This window comes from Xenopus laevis, chromosome 6S, assembly GCF_017654675.1.
Source record: "Xenopus laevis strain J_2021 chromosome 6S, Xenopus_laevis_v10.1, whole genome shotgun sequence".
NCBI lineage: Eukaryota > Metazoa > Chordata > Amphibia > Anura > Pipidae > Xenopus > Xenopus laevis.
Window position 1 is genome coordinate 122122577 of NC_054382.1, and position 17180 is coordinate 122139756.

General features: G+C 35.3%; 1 protein-coding gene across 5 annotated transcripts in view; it reads right to left on the bottom strand.

Annotated features, from left to right (window-relative positions):
* The window catches only part of trps1.S (transcriptional repressor GATA binding 1 S homeolog), a 167846-nt gene that overhangs the window by 82772 nt on the left and 67894 nt on the right, over positions 1-17180 (bottom strand). For 4 of the 5 annotated variants that reach the window (XM_018268644.2, NM_001090415.1, XM_018268643.2 and 1 more), the window contains 2 exon segments: positions 11479-12593; positions 4885-5488 (listed from right to left, as the gene is read on the bottom strand). In XM_018268644.2, coding sequence (XP_018124133.1) covers positions 4885-5488; positions 11479-12593 — 1719 coding nt within the window. 5 annotated transcript variants of the gene reach the window in all.

The following is a 17180-nucleotide window of genomic DNA, read 5'->3' on the forward strand; positions in this document are numbered from 1 at the left end:
GTTTGTGCCATTGGGCAATTCTAAAAATAAAATCGCCATTTTAAGTACTGGGATCCTACGATTCATGGTGCACAAAAACTAACCAAGGGAGCACATACAATAGACTTTCATGCTTAGATCATACTGCATAAGGGTTTGTTTACAATCACAAAACACAAGTGCAAATTTCAGATGCAATGGTCATTTTCACAATGTTTTTTTTCCCCAGAACTGTGCACAAAACAAAAGAAAAGAAATTTGTTTCTGTATTGTAAAATTTTTGTATTTTGCACAGCGGGGTGGTTCCAATTTTAGTATGATACTGCATTAATTGGCAATTGTGGCTTGGTATAGACGCCTCTAAAAAAACTTATTTAATGTTTAATCATTCTGAAATAACCAATTAAAAAAAAAACTTGCATTTGTACCAAAATACAGTAAGTATTGGAAACAATGGGATGTCCCAAACTTCCATGTTTGCTATTTTCTGGAATTGGCTTGAATCCATGTTAAAGATTATATATCCTAAGGCAACACAGGTTAAATTAAAAATACATGTATCAGCAAGACAAGGTCTTTGACAAAATTACTATTATATAGTATTTACCAAGTGTCTGTAGGGTGATCAAAAATGAGAGCAATGCAAGATAAGGAAGAATAGAAAATGAGCAGTACAGGTATGGGATTGGTTATCTGGAAACATTATCCGGAAAGTTCCAAATTCTTGAAAGACTGTCTCCCACAGACTCCATTTTATCCTAATAATCCAAATTAGAAAAAATAATTTCCCTTTTCTCTGTAATAATAAAACAATACCCTGTATTGATCCCAACTAAGATATAATTAATGCATATTGGAAGCAGAACCAGCCTATTGGGTTTATTTAAGGTTTACATGATTTTTAAGGCATGAAGATCCAAATTACGGAAATATCCCTTATCCCCCAGGTCCCAAGCATTCTGTGTGGGGGTTTAGTTTTTTACAAATACTGTTGAAAAAACACTTTTCTCAAACATTTAACTCAATAAATTGTATCTGACAATAAAACACTTATTCTACATATACTGTAAGAATAAAGTAGTAGCAATAAAGCTAATAATATTTGCAATATGTTTTTAAATAGTGTTTTCACGTACAGGGCATATGTCAACATTTTTTTTAGTCTGTGATGCTGCTAATTACACCTTGGGAATTAATCAATTCTGTATTGATGGTGTCTTGTTATTAAATAGCTTCAAACACAATTGTTTGCATTTCAAAGACAGTAGAGAAAGGAAATTGGTGCTCTTGAACCAAATGCCATTATCTCCAGCCCAGCATTAATTGGTTCTTTCAGTCGAGAATGTATTATCATTTTAAGTGATTTACATGCAAGTCAACAACAATGTATAACCTCAAATTCAATCTTGCTACTGATACTGCTAAGTAAGTCTCTCTTTTGTTTGTTTTTTACAAAAAAGCACTAATTCAGGTTAAAACATTTACATTTTATACATGTATTATACAGCTAGACCTATTAAAAATGGAGTGTATGTGTGTTTTGAGTCATCTTAAGCACAACTGGTCGTAAAAATGTCATTATCTTTGTAAACACTGCTCCAAGAGATGCAATTAAACAGAATTTTTTGGTGTTTTTCACAAAGGAATTGATCCTCATATGTGGAATCTGTTACACCTCAACACTGCTTGCCATGCTTAATTTATAGAATGGTTTCAGGAATACTTAGTACTTAATGATGAGCGGTTTTTTCAGCAGGCACGGAGTCGCCACGACATTAATGCATTTGGAGTAAGAAAAAATTGTTGCATGCGTAAAAAATTTCACGCATACATTTTTTTTAATGCCCATTGATTCAATGTTTTTGCAAATTTTTTGCCCTTTCACAAATTTTTTAGCAAAATAGGACCGGACGCTCAGGATCTGGGGTTTTCCAGATAACTGATCTTTCCATAATTTGGATCTTCATACCTTAAGGCTAATAGAAAATCATGTAAACATTAAATAATTTATAATAAGAAATTATTTTTAATATTTGGATAGAATGGAGTATATGGCAGATGGCCTTTCCATAATTCAGAGCTTCCCAGATAACGGTTTCCTGATAACAGATCCCATACCTGTCGACCATTAATTAAAAGTATTTAAAAGTAATATACAGCACATAAAATAATAAGCACATAATAATATTAAGATGTTTTTAATATATTCCACTTCTTATGTATATATATATATATATATATATATATATATATATATATATATATATATATATATATATATATATATATATATATATATTTATTTAAAAAAAAAAAACAGATCATTGAGTACATTTCTAGCATGCTTTTATCAAGCATTGGAAACAATCGTGCAAGTCATATATTTGGCCTATACGACATTTTAATATTTTAGAAAAGTGTCCATGGATTTAAATGTGATTTACATGGCCCTCAGCCTACCACAAATATCTTTGTATGTCTTCAATATTTTATTATAATCCAATAAACAGACATGTAGTAATTGGAAAATTGAACCATTTCATATAAAAACACTAGACAAATTGCTCTAGTTTAAAACTGACCAAGAGAAGCACCATATAGGTTTATAAAGTAGGACAAATGTGCAAAACAGATGAATGTATTGTCTGGCCAATGGATTCTAACATACGTGGACACCTAAAAAGGTTTGGGAGATGGAAACATGTCCAAAATGGATATCTGCTATGAAGAAACAAGATACTGAAAAAAATTGTAGGATTTCTTAACTCAAAGGCTGTGATAACCCTAGGGGCAGATTTATCGAAGATTGAGGTAAATTTTCGAATGAAAAACATTCGAATTTAGAGCTTTTTAGTCCATGGGGGACCTCCTAGAACCTATTTGGAGTCAATTGGGGGACTTTGAAAAATCAAAGGTTTTTTTTGGAGGAAAAACTTTGAATCGAATTCGATCGAATGCTATATTCCTTTGATTCGTACGGTTCGAATTCAGATGAATACAGACTTAATTTCGGTTGGTCTTTTTGAATTTGCATTTAGAAGTTTTTTCAATTCGAAATTCGACCCTTGATAAATATGCCCCCTAATAAAAAGATTATGCTGAATATCATTGACCTAAAGTCAGCATTTTTGCATTTAATCCTACAAGTAAAAATTTATGAAAAACATATTTTTTTTTTAAAAACTTTCCATATATATTTCTATCTATCTATCTATCTATCTATCTATCTATCTATCTATCTATCTATCTATCTATCTATCTATCTATCTATCTATCTCTTTATTCAAGTTCACAAAAACAGTAGCTTATGGTTGTAATTCACAAATCCCATCGGCATCGTTTGTTATTTATGCCTTTTCATATTGTTATTGTGAATTTCAACATTGTGCCTAGCAACAGGATTATTAATGTGTTTACCCAAATGGCTTGAGGCAAAAAGGCTTCCCTCACTATTCCCTTTTATTTAAATTCTGATTCACCTACTCCTTAACATGATTATGTAATTCTGACCCACTTCACCACTGCTTGCGGTCACACACCCAAATAATGATTTTAGCTACGAACGCTTTCTACGCCCTTTTTCTTTCCCCTAGTAATGAATGTAATTATAAGTGTAGCACATTCCATAGGGTGGAGTTGCCCATTATCTGCATGCATCAGTAAATATATGACTTTTTAGAACACTATTTTTGTTTAAAATATAAAGGGGCTTAGGTTGGTATGTATATGTGGTATGTGAGTTCCAAAGAATGCGGCAAATAATTGCAGTATAGTGGCATAAAAGAATCAGCCTATATCAACTCTAATCACCAGGAAGTTCTTAAACTCAATGGGGGGTATTTGCCCCTGGCCAGTAACCCTTGGCAACCCAATCACATGCTTGCATTCATTGTTTAACCAGCTGTTGGCTGAAAAAAGCGAATCACTGATTGGTTGCTAGGGGTTACTGCCCATGGGCACATTTTCCCAGTGTTTATAAATGAGGTCCAATATTTTTGTTTTCTTTAAAAAAAAGTCTAAACTTTATAAACTAAAATGTATTAGAAATTTAACTTGCAACAGTAATTATGTTACTAAATGTTATCATGAAGATCGACAGCAGATATTTTGGTCAACATTTTTGAACTCAAGACCAAAATTCGAAATCAGCCTCTGTTTTGCATGAAACCACCGCCTACATAAAAGTAACGCACAAAACCATTTAATGCATTGCAGCCATTTCAGTAAATGTACTGTGACACTAATACATGCAGAGAGCATGAAAAGATGAATTACTCAATATATTGTTACTTGCCTCTACAATATTCTAAACATTCGTACGACTTCTGCTTTATTTATTACACAAAGAAAAACACTGTCAGATTTTCAGACATAATCTTTTCCATATGACAATTCTGAAAGCAAATCTTGCTGTAGGTTAGCATATCAGAATGAATAGTCCAACCACATTTTAGTTTTGTTCAATCATTTTGGAATTTTCCTTTCATTAACGTTGACTTTCCTCTGTCTTTACTGGTTATTTACAGTTTTATGAAGTCAACTGCTACTGTTATGGGATAGCAAGTAAAAAAAAAACATCTTAAAAACCAAATGGAAATATGCCTGTTTTGGGGTTTTTGTTGTTAAGTACATTCACACAGCCACGTATTCTTTTAAATTACCCATTTTAATTTAGTTTTCAGACTGAACAATGATTTACAAACCCCTCCTTGGAGCTCAGAGAACAAAAAAAGAGGTTTCTGCGGCAACCGTGAAATTCATTCTCTCTATACGTGTTCTAATAGGGACTATTTATAAAACTTTGCCTAGGTTAAGCATTCTGAGAAAAAGTTTAGAAATAATGGGATTGTGCATTAAATATAAAAAATCATAAACAAAACAATTATAAAGGTAAAAATATCTCACCCTTAGCAGTGACTGGGATTCATCTTTTGATTTGCTATCTCCTGCTGTAGGATACTGTGGTGTATGCTGCCCAGACTTTTCTCCACTAGCACCTGCTGTCACTCCTTGAAATCCCTTGGGTTCTATAGACAAGCCATACACTGGCCTGGCTAGATGTGCTGCTTCCACATTGGGGCTGTCTCTTGAGGATTTTTGCTGATCTTGGTTTACAGACACTGTGGTTAAAAGACCCAAGCCCATCTGTGAGTAAGATGGGCTTGTTCTTAAAATGTCTGGTGCTCTCCAGGCAACACCCCGAAGATCATCAACAGAACCATCAGACCAAGCTTTCTCCCTGAGTGTTTCCTTATCCTCAAACTTCTCCTTTTTCACAGTGCTGTCAAATATGGCTTCTCCCATTTTGGAATCTGGAGTGACAAGATTATAAACTTTTAGATCAGTTTTTGGTTCTTCCTTGATGGAAGATGTTCCATGGTGCTCCCCTCCATTAGATGTAGTGATTTCAGCCTCCTGACAATGAGCAGAGTTAAAGTGATCCAATAATGACTGTGTGTCTGCTGCTGTAAAGTTGCACTGACGGCATTTGAAGCAGTTATGCACCCTCCTAAAAGAGAAAAAAAAATGAAAAAAGCTATGGGACAGAATAATTGGCATGACTATGAGCTTAATGAGATTTTAAGGTTTACTCCCACAACTCCCCCAACTTTGTTGTATCCGATTCATACTTCAGGGAACATGTAGCAGTCTAAGTTGCCTGACGCGAAACAATGAATACTATGTATAGTGAGCCTCAAGAACTTTGCATGGTTTTACTCTTACATTCATTCAAAACCCCCATGATAAAAAAAGATATTTAGAAAACCATATCTAATAAGAAGTTAAATTGTTTTCAAGCACTTCAGTCTAAATTCAATAAAGTCTAAACCTATGTGGTTTTTAATCAGTCAACATAATCTTGGGTCTTGTCTAATGATTCCTGTTCAGTTTTGGAGCAACTATAAGTAAAGGAAAAGATCCATCAGCTGGAAAGCATTGCTTGCCTTCAATGTGTTAACAGCTCTGCTTGTATATATCTTTTTCAGAGACCATATTATTACACTTTATACATATAGGGATGCCAACTCTTAACCTCTAATTACTCTGCTGTTTGCATTTTCCTAAAGGTAAACAAGAACAAAACTTAATTGATTTTAGAGATATTAAAACAGATTAAACACTGAAATACATGGCCTTCCATCAAGACAGTGTAGGGATGTGTAGGATAGCCATCCCCAGTATTATTTAGCAGGCAAATCGTACAATTTGAATTTTATTTTTATAATTTTATGATTTTATTGCGTCTTTTCCAGCAAAATATTTTTTTTGAGTAATTGTGCCCGGGAGTTTGGTCGAAGCAGTTTAAGGAAAAATAGAGAGAAATTTTCAAATTTAAGTAAATAACCGCCTAAATGTACAGCTTTCTGACCCACAAGACAACTTTTTGAGGCATCTGAAAACTACCCATTATAAGCCCTAGTACACTGATTTCATGGACAGAAGAGTGATCAAACCCACAATCAGACATTATGCCTTCAACATTTAATTCTAACTACAGTAAAAATATAAAAATTCAGTAGGAGTTAAAGACTTTCCTTTTTATTGCCCAAGTCTTCTCAATCTTCTTCATATAGATTGCTTTTTAAAGTACTTGAGGTTTCTTTGCAGGGCCACCTCAAATTCTCATTTGATACTTCTGTCTGCACTTGAAGGTTATTAAATTCTGAGACAAATCACTAGGACTAAATATTTCAATACTTTGTACTCTCATAACCAAATGTCACCTCTGATGCACAAATTATACTTTATCCGACGTGGTACATTACACAGTAAACAGGTTAGAAAAAAATAGTACAACTTATATGCTAAAATAAAATTATATTTTTTCCTGTAGTTTTTTTTGAACAATATTGTTTGTCATTAAGATGATACAAGTTTCTGTGGTTGACTGGCCCTTTCAGTATATCCTGCACTAGCGATGGGCGAATTTATTTCGGCGAAAAATCGTGAAATTGGAAAGTTCCTCAAAAAACGTGAAATTTGAAGGTTTTCACTAAAAAATCGTGAAATTTTAAGTTTTTCACAAAAAAATTGTGAAAATTGAGGCTGGTGAATTTTCACCGGCGAATTTTCGTGGGAGATTCAGCGAATTTATTCGCTGGTGGCTAAACGCGGGAATTCACCGCAAATTTGTGCAAGGCGAATTTATTCGCCCATCACTATCCTGCACCTCTCCACTGAACAAAATAGTAAAATCCATCTTTATCTAACTTTAGAATCCTATGTAGCATGAGATGTTAAATCTTTGCTTTGCTAGACCCCATAAACCAAAATATGCTCTGTCAATGTGTGACTGACCTATTGCAGAGAATGGATGATCAAGGTGGTGATTAAAATATTAATGATCAATATTAGTTACACATTACAAAATCATAATCACAACTCCATGGCCCTATAATTGTAAAAGAGCCTCCCATAGAATTAACTGTTATAAGAACCCTTAGAATTGCCATGTTAAATTGAAATCAAGGATAGACATTAGCTTTCACTTCTACTTGGATCTTATGGGTTTTGCATAATCCTGTTTTGGTCCGAGGCACAATAAATGCCATTCTCCATTCTTTTAGTGGAAAAAAAACAAAACAAAGTTTAAAAAGGATTTCTACAAATTATCACAATAGCAACATTGAACATTAATAATATCGCTAGCAAGCATTTTATATTTTGGATTGACTATAAAATTGGTTAGTTTAGATCAGATTTCCCACTTTAAAGTGGGTTATTCACAAGCAAAAATGCAATTACAACAGGAGCTCACAACAAAAAATATTTGCCATCCATTCTGTATATTGGTGATTATGCTGAATAATGTCAGTAGATCTCCTCGGTGGGAAAATATAACCACAACTAACTACATATTTATAATTAAAGTGAGTGTTATGGTAACCACCATGCCTACTCATTTAAAACAACAGGAAATATTTTAACGAGTATCATATATTGACATAATTTTCGAAGATGTTCACATCTGATCTTCAAAAAACTCAGATAGATGGAAACTTTACCGGTGGGGTTTTCCCATCTTTGTTCGGAAAACAAACTAATATACACATTCTAAAAGTCCTAAATCTTATCAAGTCTAACCACAGAGAACAACTACTGTACCTTCAATTTTGAATAAGTAACTATATGACTCTGTACCATAATAATGCAAAAATAACTGCAGGAAATAAAAAATCCATAAAAAACAATCTTTTTTCTGGTACAGTACTTCATAGCTTCCTTGAGAACAATGCCATATGTTATGATTTAACAGAAAAGACTTTAGAGTTTTATAGGTTTCACACTTGTAAGAAAGGGAGTTTACTTTACTTTACATTTGGACAGCCAAGGATGCCCTTTTTAAAAAAAGAGATGGCATTAGAGTACTACCTTTTCAGGATTTTGAGAAATATGGCGTAGGCCCTTATAATATATGGCTACAAAATAATGGTGTTACCCTAAGTTGTTAAGTATATGCAAATGTTTATTTAAAAATATGTCAAAATATCCCAGTTATCACAATAAAATAATATATTACATGTGAAATTGGTTCTAATATTCTAAGAAATGTCTACACAAAACTCAAGATTTTTAAATATAGATTTTTCGAATTCGAAGTCGTAGTATCCTATTCGATGGTCGAAGTATCCAAAAAATGACTTTGAATTTTTTTAGAAAATTCTCTCTAATTCACTTTGACCCTTAAAGGAGAAGGAAAGCTACGGAGGCATTTTATTGCCAATAGATTAGCTGCAATAGTGCAAACTAGAATGATATATTTATTCTGTAGAATGTTTTACCATACCTGAGTAAAAAGCTCTAGAAACTCTGTTTGTTTAGAATAGGAGCTGCAGTATTAATGTGGTGTGACATCACTTCCTGCCTGAGTCTCTCCCTGCTCTGGGCTCAGATTACAGTAGAGAAGGGAGGGGGGTGGGGAAGAGGAGCAAACTGAGCATGCTCTTGCCCAGGGCAATGAGGATTAAGCTGAAGGCAGGAAGTCTGATACAGAAGCCCATGTGTACACAATAGAAGGAAAGAAATGCAGTGTTTCTTTTGACAGAGGACTCAGAGCAACATTACTTTGGGGGTTTACTGGTATATTTAGATGGACCTTTCTGATAAGGCTTACTTAGTTTTAACCTTTCCTTCTCCTTTAATAAATCTGCCCCCTAATATAAAAACTCTTATAAATCCATGAAAAAACCTCAAATGCATCAAATTCATATTTTACTCATTTTCAATGGGTCTACCAACTTTCAGAAAAAAAAAAAAAAACTTGAATTGAAAAAACATTGCTTAAACTCTGCCTAGGACAGCAACTATCAACCTACATTTTAAGTTTTTGGTGCTTAATAAATCTTTAAAATTAGATAAATAGCCCCATAGGGTATTTTTTTATAAAATTCAAAGCAACTGCAGCCATGAAATGCATCAAGCAGGCAGCCAGAATGGAGGTGTTGCTGCTGTAATTGGCTTTTTAATGGCTACCAAATAAAATCTCTACTCTTAATTTATACTGGCGTCTTCGGTGCTCCATTCATTTATTTTTCTTGGATACATACTTGGGATAACGGAGGAATGTGCAGCACGCTGAGCCAGCAGTCCGGTAAGTGCACCCACTGAATATTTTTGTGCAGGACTCCTATCAACCTACATGAATTTTTACATTTTAAGTTTTTGGTGCTTTAAAATGAGATAAATAGCCCCATGGTTTATTTTTTTTTATAAAATTCAAATAAACTCGAAAACATAAGAAAACACGTGCTTATTTATGAAAAAAGTTAAATTTAAAGAACTTGAGTAAAAATATGTGAATTCATATTCTAGTCATCATTTTCAATGGGTATATCAATTCTCATTAAAAAAAAAAAAAATTTATAAAACTTGACTTGATTAACAAAAAATATCACTTAAACTGCCATTGACTCACATGAGCTTGGCAACTCTTAGATGGTGAATTTTTACATTCAAGAAAAATTCAAGTTTTGAAAATTCTATTTCAAATTTTTTGAGTTTTAGTGCAAAAAATTTCAGATAAATCTGCCCTTTAGTTTTTTTTATGACATATGGGGAATAGACCCTGAGATGCCCCATTTTTTTTTTCCTCATCCACTGATTTGGCTATGTACAGTGTGGTGTTTTTTGAAAAAAAATTGGACAAATACTTGGAATAAGTATTTCTCATATCAAATGCTGCATATCAGTACGTTAGTCTGTTTTTATATATCACACGAAAACACTGGTATTCCCCTGATCATAAAGATATCTCACAAGCAATGCTTCATGTTAATAGGTGGTAATAAGACTACAGGAATAAGCAGAAAGAGAAATAGCAGTTTCCAAAGTAAGAGCTTGTTATAATTATCTGCCATATGCCATACTTTATATCTCAGTTATCCCTAGAGGTTTTAAGTCTGCTTAGTAAAATACATTTAACAAATGTACAAGGAAGGAAAAACTGCTGTCACTAACGCCTCATCCCTTTACTTACGGTTACGGTGTATCCTCTCAACCATAAGAAACTACAGCATCCCATTACAATACATATCTATATAACATATCACATACTGACATATCTGAGTATTACAGTATATAACTTTAATTCACTTTTTATGTGTGTGCTATTTTTATTTTGTATTAGGGCAATGACACAACTTTTTCCCCCCAAACAACTGCTGAGGTCAGACTACCATTATTTTAAAATGGACTTCTAGTTGTACTGTAGAAGGATACTGGGTCTTATGGAACAGGAAGAGATGGTCACCTAATGAGTCATGAGTGGGAACAATCTGACTATTTAGAATTGTTGTTGCATTTGAGGGGAAGGGTTATTGGAAGGAGTTAGGAAGGCAAACATTGTTGAGGGAAAGAACATTGAAATGAATTTTAGGATTTTCTTAATGTTTCTATTATGGAGGCACTATAAATCTGCATCCACCTTACACTTAACCCTTAAAGGGCATGTAAAGGAAAAATATAAAATTCCATTTTTACTTTCTTTAATGAAAAAAGAAACCTCTCTCTAATATGCGTTAATTAAAAGATGTGTACAGTTTTTATAAGAAACCTGACTGTATGCAGTGAAATTCTCCCTTCATTTACTGCTGTGGATAGGAATTGTCAGACGGTCCCTAACTGCTGAGCAAGGAAACAATCATACTTATGAACAGCAGGGGGAGCCCCCACCTTACTTCCCAGCCATGCAGAACTTAAGCAGCTTTGTTTATGACGATCCCTAAGCAGCCCAGACCACACTGAGCATGTGCACAGTCTTAGTCTTGCAAAGATGTATAACAAAGTTACAAGATGGTGACCCCCTGTAGCCAACTTTGAAAGCATAAATCATTTGTTTGATTAGGCTTGTGGTGCAGTAAGTTCATGCATTTCTAGCCTTATTCTATTTTAGACTTTACTTCCATGTTAATTGATAAGTATATGGTATATTGTAAAGTCCAACATCACTAAACCCAAAATATAATTTGAGTACATTTTAAATTTAATAGCAGCTCCTACCTGTAGTGTCGGGACAGATCTTCTTCCACCTGGACAATAAAGTCACATTTGGTACATGAGTGTTCTTTGCTTTCTTTGATGCTCGGCTGCCCATCGGCCCCATGCTGGTGATTCAGTTCCTGCTTGACCTCACATGCCTGGGCTTCATGTGCATTCTCATAATGAAGCAGGAGGACATCTACATCAGGAGAGGAGAATGAGCATTGATCACACTGGTGTTTAACTCGTGTGCTCCCTGTCACCCCAGAAGACAAGTGCAACAGCAAGAGAGCACAGTGAGAACAATTACTTTTTTTGCAAGCAAACGGATAAGTAATTTCTCCAAGGTGCTTTTCGGGGGTGCAAAGGCCTCTGGGACAAAATGGACAATGCTTAATTGTACACTTGTGAATATTGTGATGCTGTTGATAATGGCGTAGAAGAGGCCCAACCAATATTACTTCAGGGCCATGGCTCTTAGAGTACCTAAAGTCACAAAATTGACAATTGTAGTTAGTAACTATAATATCCTCAGTTGGTACACTGGAGACATCTTTCTTTTTAGCCAATCCTTTGTCTATTTTTGTTGGGAGCTGTTCATCAGAACTTTTGGTAATTTCATTTTGATTAATGACTGACCCCCTGAAGATCTCGTCATTTAAATCTGAATTAGGGCTTTCTGATTTCCCTCCCCCATGTTGTTTGCTGTGGTGCTCTAACAGTTTGGAATTGCTGGATGATTCACAGCTGAAACTACAAAACTTGCACCAGTAGTAGTTGGTATCATCTGTACCATTTTGCCTGCAGGAATCTACTGGTTTAATGGGTACTGAATATCCAACAGGCATATCATCTGCTGCTTTAACAGTTATTTTGTCTTGCCACTTTCCCAAATCTCCAGGCTCACATGAACGAGGAATGGGGCTTGATTTATTGGTGCTTTTCTCAGAAGGTTTACCAGAATCAGAGGATATTTTCATTTTGTTAGGATGCGTCTTAAGAAAGTGTTGCTCCAACTCTGCGGCTGAGTTGCCCATATACGTGAAGTTGCAGAATTTGCAGCGAAAGTACTTGGTGTTTCCTTGACAGTCTGGAGTTTTACGCCCAATGCCAATAAATGTTCCACCAAAGGTTACCTGGAGAAACAAATGAAAATAAGCTTAGGTTTGTTAAACTGTAAGCATTTTAGTTAACACTTTTTGGGTGGGAAAACAATTACAGAATTTTGGATGCTGTCTGCCATTGTTCAGTTTGAGAAAATGAAGAGGAGGCAGGTCTATCATCCAGTCATTGGTCCATGGATGAACTGCATAGTTGTCAGTTAAGTTGCCCGTGTTATAGACATCTTTTAGCCAGGAATTTCAAACTGTTTTCCCCTCTAACTCTTTAATAATGCTGAGTTCTTAGCAACATTTTATGCACCAATTCCTTGGATGTTGCTCCAAGTGCCCTCAAAGCAGGTGCTTATTCTTGAATTCCTGGTTTGGAGCAGGCCTGGACTGTGATTCAAAATAGGCCCTGGAATTTAAACAGAGGCCCAAACAGTCCTCCCCATGCCCAATAAATAGTGACGGTCTATGGCATCTTAAAACCCCACCAGTATTTGCCAGAATCCACAGATTGCCAGTCTGGGCCTTGTATGGAGACATGGCTGCTTACTAACAGGCTGCTGACTGGAAAAAGCAACCACAAGCAAACAGTTATGAACTGTTATTTTAAAGTAAGGTTTGTATATTTAAGTACTATGGTTAGGAGGGACAGAGGGATTAAAAAGGGCAGAGGAGTGTGTTTGTATGTAAAGCCTGCATTAAAGCCATGTACTAAAGAAATAACCATTGATGGCACTGGTGAGGGTGTGGAATCCCTCTGGGTAGAGATTTTGACTGGGCAAAAGGCTACAAAGAAAATGATAATCAGTGTATGTTTCAAGATTCCAGAAAATATTTTTTTTCCCAAAAACTCCTTTACTATGGAACATCATCACTTTCACTGCTTTCAGCCTGGAAATATTAAGCAGAGCATTTTCAGCCCAAAAACGTAGTTCCATGTGTATCTCATTCAAGTATCATGATCCTAAATATTATATGTTGATCTTTCTGTACAAATATGATTTTTTTTGTTGACTGTGTACTTTTAAACCACAGTTATACTGAGGTCAGTCTTCCAGGGCCTGTGTCATTACCAGTTCCTTCAGTTTTTGGCTACACAGTACTAATATCAGATCATACTGTACCTCCACCCATTAGGCCATGCCAAAGCTTAAGTGAGAAGATTTGAACACCTGACTAAGATTGACAAGAGGAGCTTTGGAAGGCTATAAAAGCAAAATGGGACAGTAAGGAATGATAAACCTCTAGTCTTTAAGAATATTTAATTATTTTTCATCATATTCCACTGCACTTTACAGACATTATAAATCTTTTACATCAGACCTTGTCTCAGTGGAGTTTACCATCTATATCACAATCACACACACTAGGGTCAATTAGAAACACAATTAAAGAAGCAAAAGGAATCCATGCAACAGAAATATACCGTAACTGACTTACATTTTGTCTTTTTATGCTTCATAAAGGAACTTATTTGACTTGATCAGTAAATAGAATCACAGTTGATTATTATGGCAGAACCTTTCCCGCAGAGACCTACCTACCTTCCCTGCCACTGTAAATGCAGTAAGACTGAAATGTAGTATTTGTTCAAACATTTAAGTTATTTTTAGCATTAAGCTTTTCTAACTTGGTGTAGTGGTTCCATTTGTGATAGCAAGCCCAAGATGTACTGACGGACCCACAGCAAAATCTTGGTAGTCCCCACATACCTGTATGAATATAACCTGTTTTATGCACATACTTTATATTGAGAATGCATACGTTTCTCTGCCTCACCGGGTCTCCTATTTTGTACCTGCTGTCTGGATGTGTTAAAATCACAAGGTATATGGAACCTGAGGTCAATGGTTCAGCTCAAGCCCTCGATACACATAAAACTCACTCTTTTTCTTGAAAACCCTCACTTTTTGCATTCTGCCGTTTGGGTCAATCCCATCTTAAGGGGGCATATAAATATGTTCCTCTATTAAGTTATGAAAAAGACTATGCACCAAATCTACTTTTTTCAGACCAATATTGAATTTTTCTTTGGATAAAGCCTGAACCAAAATCAGACTCTTACTTGCAAAACAAAAACTGTGGTACCGTGTTAACCAGTTGCAAAAATTACAAATAAAAAAAAAATACCAAAAGTATTGTAGAAGTGATACCTATATTGGCTAACAATAAAAACTGCCACCTTTCTGAGCACCAAGGCCCCTTCCTCAGGCAAAATATCAGGTATTTTGCCTGATGAAGGGGCCTTGGTGCTCAGAAAGCTTGCAATGTATTTTTATTGTTAGCCAATAAAGGTACAGGTATGGGACCTGTTATCCAGAATTCTTGGGACCTAGATTTTTCTGGATAATGGATCTTAATTTGGATTTTCATACCTTAAGTCTACTAGAAAACCATATAAATATTAAATATACCCAAGACTGGTTTTGCTTCCAATAAGGATTAATTATATCTTAGTTGGGATCAAGTACAAGCTACTGTTTTATTATTACAGAGAAAAAGAAAATACTTTTTACAAATTTTGATTATTTGGATAAAATGGAGTCTATGGGATATAATGGATCCCTTACCTGTATCACTTCTTCACTACTTTTGTGCTTGATTTTTTATTTGAACTCTTACTTGGATATTGGTAGGTTTGGATTTTATTCAGCTAGGTATTTGTATTGGCCAAATCGGAATCCTGGCCAAAGGCTCCAATTTGGCAAAATCTAGGATCCCTAATAAGATTATATATATATATATATATATATATATATATATATATATATATATATATATATATATATATATATATATATATATATATATATATATATATATATATATATATATAAATCCAAGGGGTGCTAGGAACAAACAGATAGGGAAAAAGATAAAAATGTCTGACATTATAATATAATAATATACTTTACTGTACATATAATCCTGCAAGTTTGAATAAATGAGCTTATTGCCTTGTTTCTGTAGATTTCACTGTTACAGTTTGGGAACCAGACTGTTAAGAATCAATAAAACCGAACTTACAGAAGTCCTGAGCTTGTAAGTAGTTTTGGAAATGCAAGTAATCTAGTTGACATTTCTCTTCCCCCACTTTCACACATGGAGTGGACAATAAAGATGGCATATACTAAATCACTGCATGGGCTAGTTTGAAGCAAGAGGGGGGACCTTTGCCCTGCCACATTCTCAAGGAAACCCCAGAGATCCACCAATGCCACCCTAGTCGATGATAACCCTTCCCCCTTTCTGTAAGCCCACCTCTATTTTTTCCAAAATCAGATCAGTCCTGGGCACAAAAAGGTTAACTGGTAGGCAGTTATTCTTTATTTTAGAACAAATGACATCAAATTAGCAATGGAGTTCTTTTCCATTTGGAAAGGTGAGATTAATAAACTCATTTGTGAATGAAACCAAGGCAATCAGTATATCAATATTCCTTGGGGCTGTGTACAATACTCGGTGTTCCCTCACATACTCTGATTACAGTACTGGAGTGACAATTAGTCTTGTTATTAAATGATTAGTAGAGCAATTTTAAAGCTTTAGGCATGAAATGATTAATGAAAATAATGTCCCACAAAGCACAAGATGCATAGCTGTACCAGCGAGCTGTGCTTGGTTCCTAATGTAGCTGAAAGGGCAAAAATAAAGATTGTTGGGATGGATAGAATTTCTGGACCTTGGAGTCTCCCACTACTATAGATATACAGGTATTGGGCCTGTTATCCAGAATGCTTAGGATCAGGGGTTCTGGATAAGGGATCTTTCAATAATTTGGATCTCCATACTTTGGTTGCTAAAACAATTATTTATTTAAACATTAATTAAAACCAACAGAATCATTTTACCTTCAATGAGGATTAATTATGTTTTAGTTGGGATCAAGCACTAGGTAGGGTTTTATTATTACAGTGAAAAGGGAATTGTTTCTTAAAAATCTGAAATGTTTGATTCAAATGGAGTCTATGGGAGATGGCTTTCCCGTCATTTGCAGCTTTCTGGATAACGGATCCCAGAGTGTATCTGAAAGCACTGCTTTTACTGCATATCTCTGGCATTTCAATGCAGAGTAGAAGCATCCTCCTCCTTATTAGAAATTGTTTATACGTTTTGATTTCATTTTCAGCCTGGTGGGAAGGCTGGCTCACTGTATGGTTTAGATGCATCTGCATTGATGCATAGGGGCAATTTTTTCCAGGGCTGTCACTTTAAATTTTGTTCATTTACAATACACACTAATTATGGGGTGTTTCAAATTCCACTACACTACAGTATATATATCTTATGCGAGTTTCCTTGTAGCTTGTCTACATATATACATTGTTGGAGCCTGTCAGTGTTGGACTGGGCTGGTGGGAAACGGGATAAGAAAAAAAACGCGTCTCATAGGTCCCGTAACTGTTCCCCCCCCCCCCCCGATGTGCAGCAGTGGTGGCAGCTGGCCTGTGCCATATGGAGGAGCAGCAGGTTGTGACTGGGGTGTGGGCTCCCAGGTGGCAGCCCCAATGGGCCATGGACACTTCAGTCCGAGACTGGACCCTGTACAGGGAGGGAAGAAAAGGAAGCTGCAGACACTTTGACTTATTTGTTTGGGGAGACCACATTAATAGC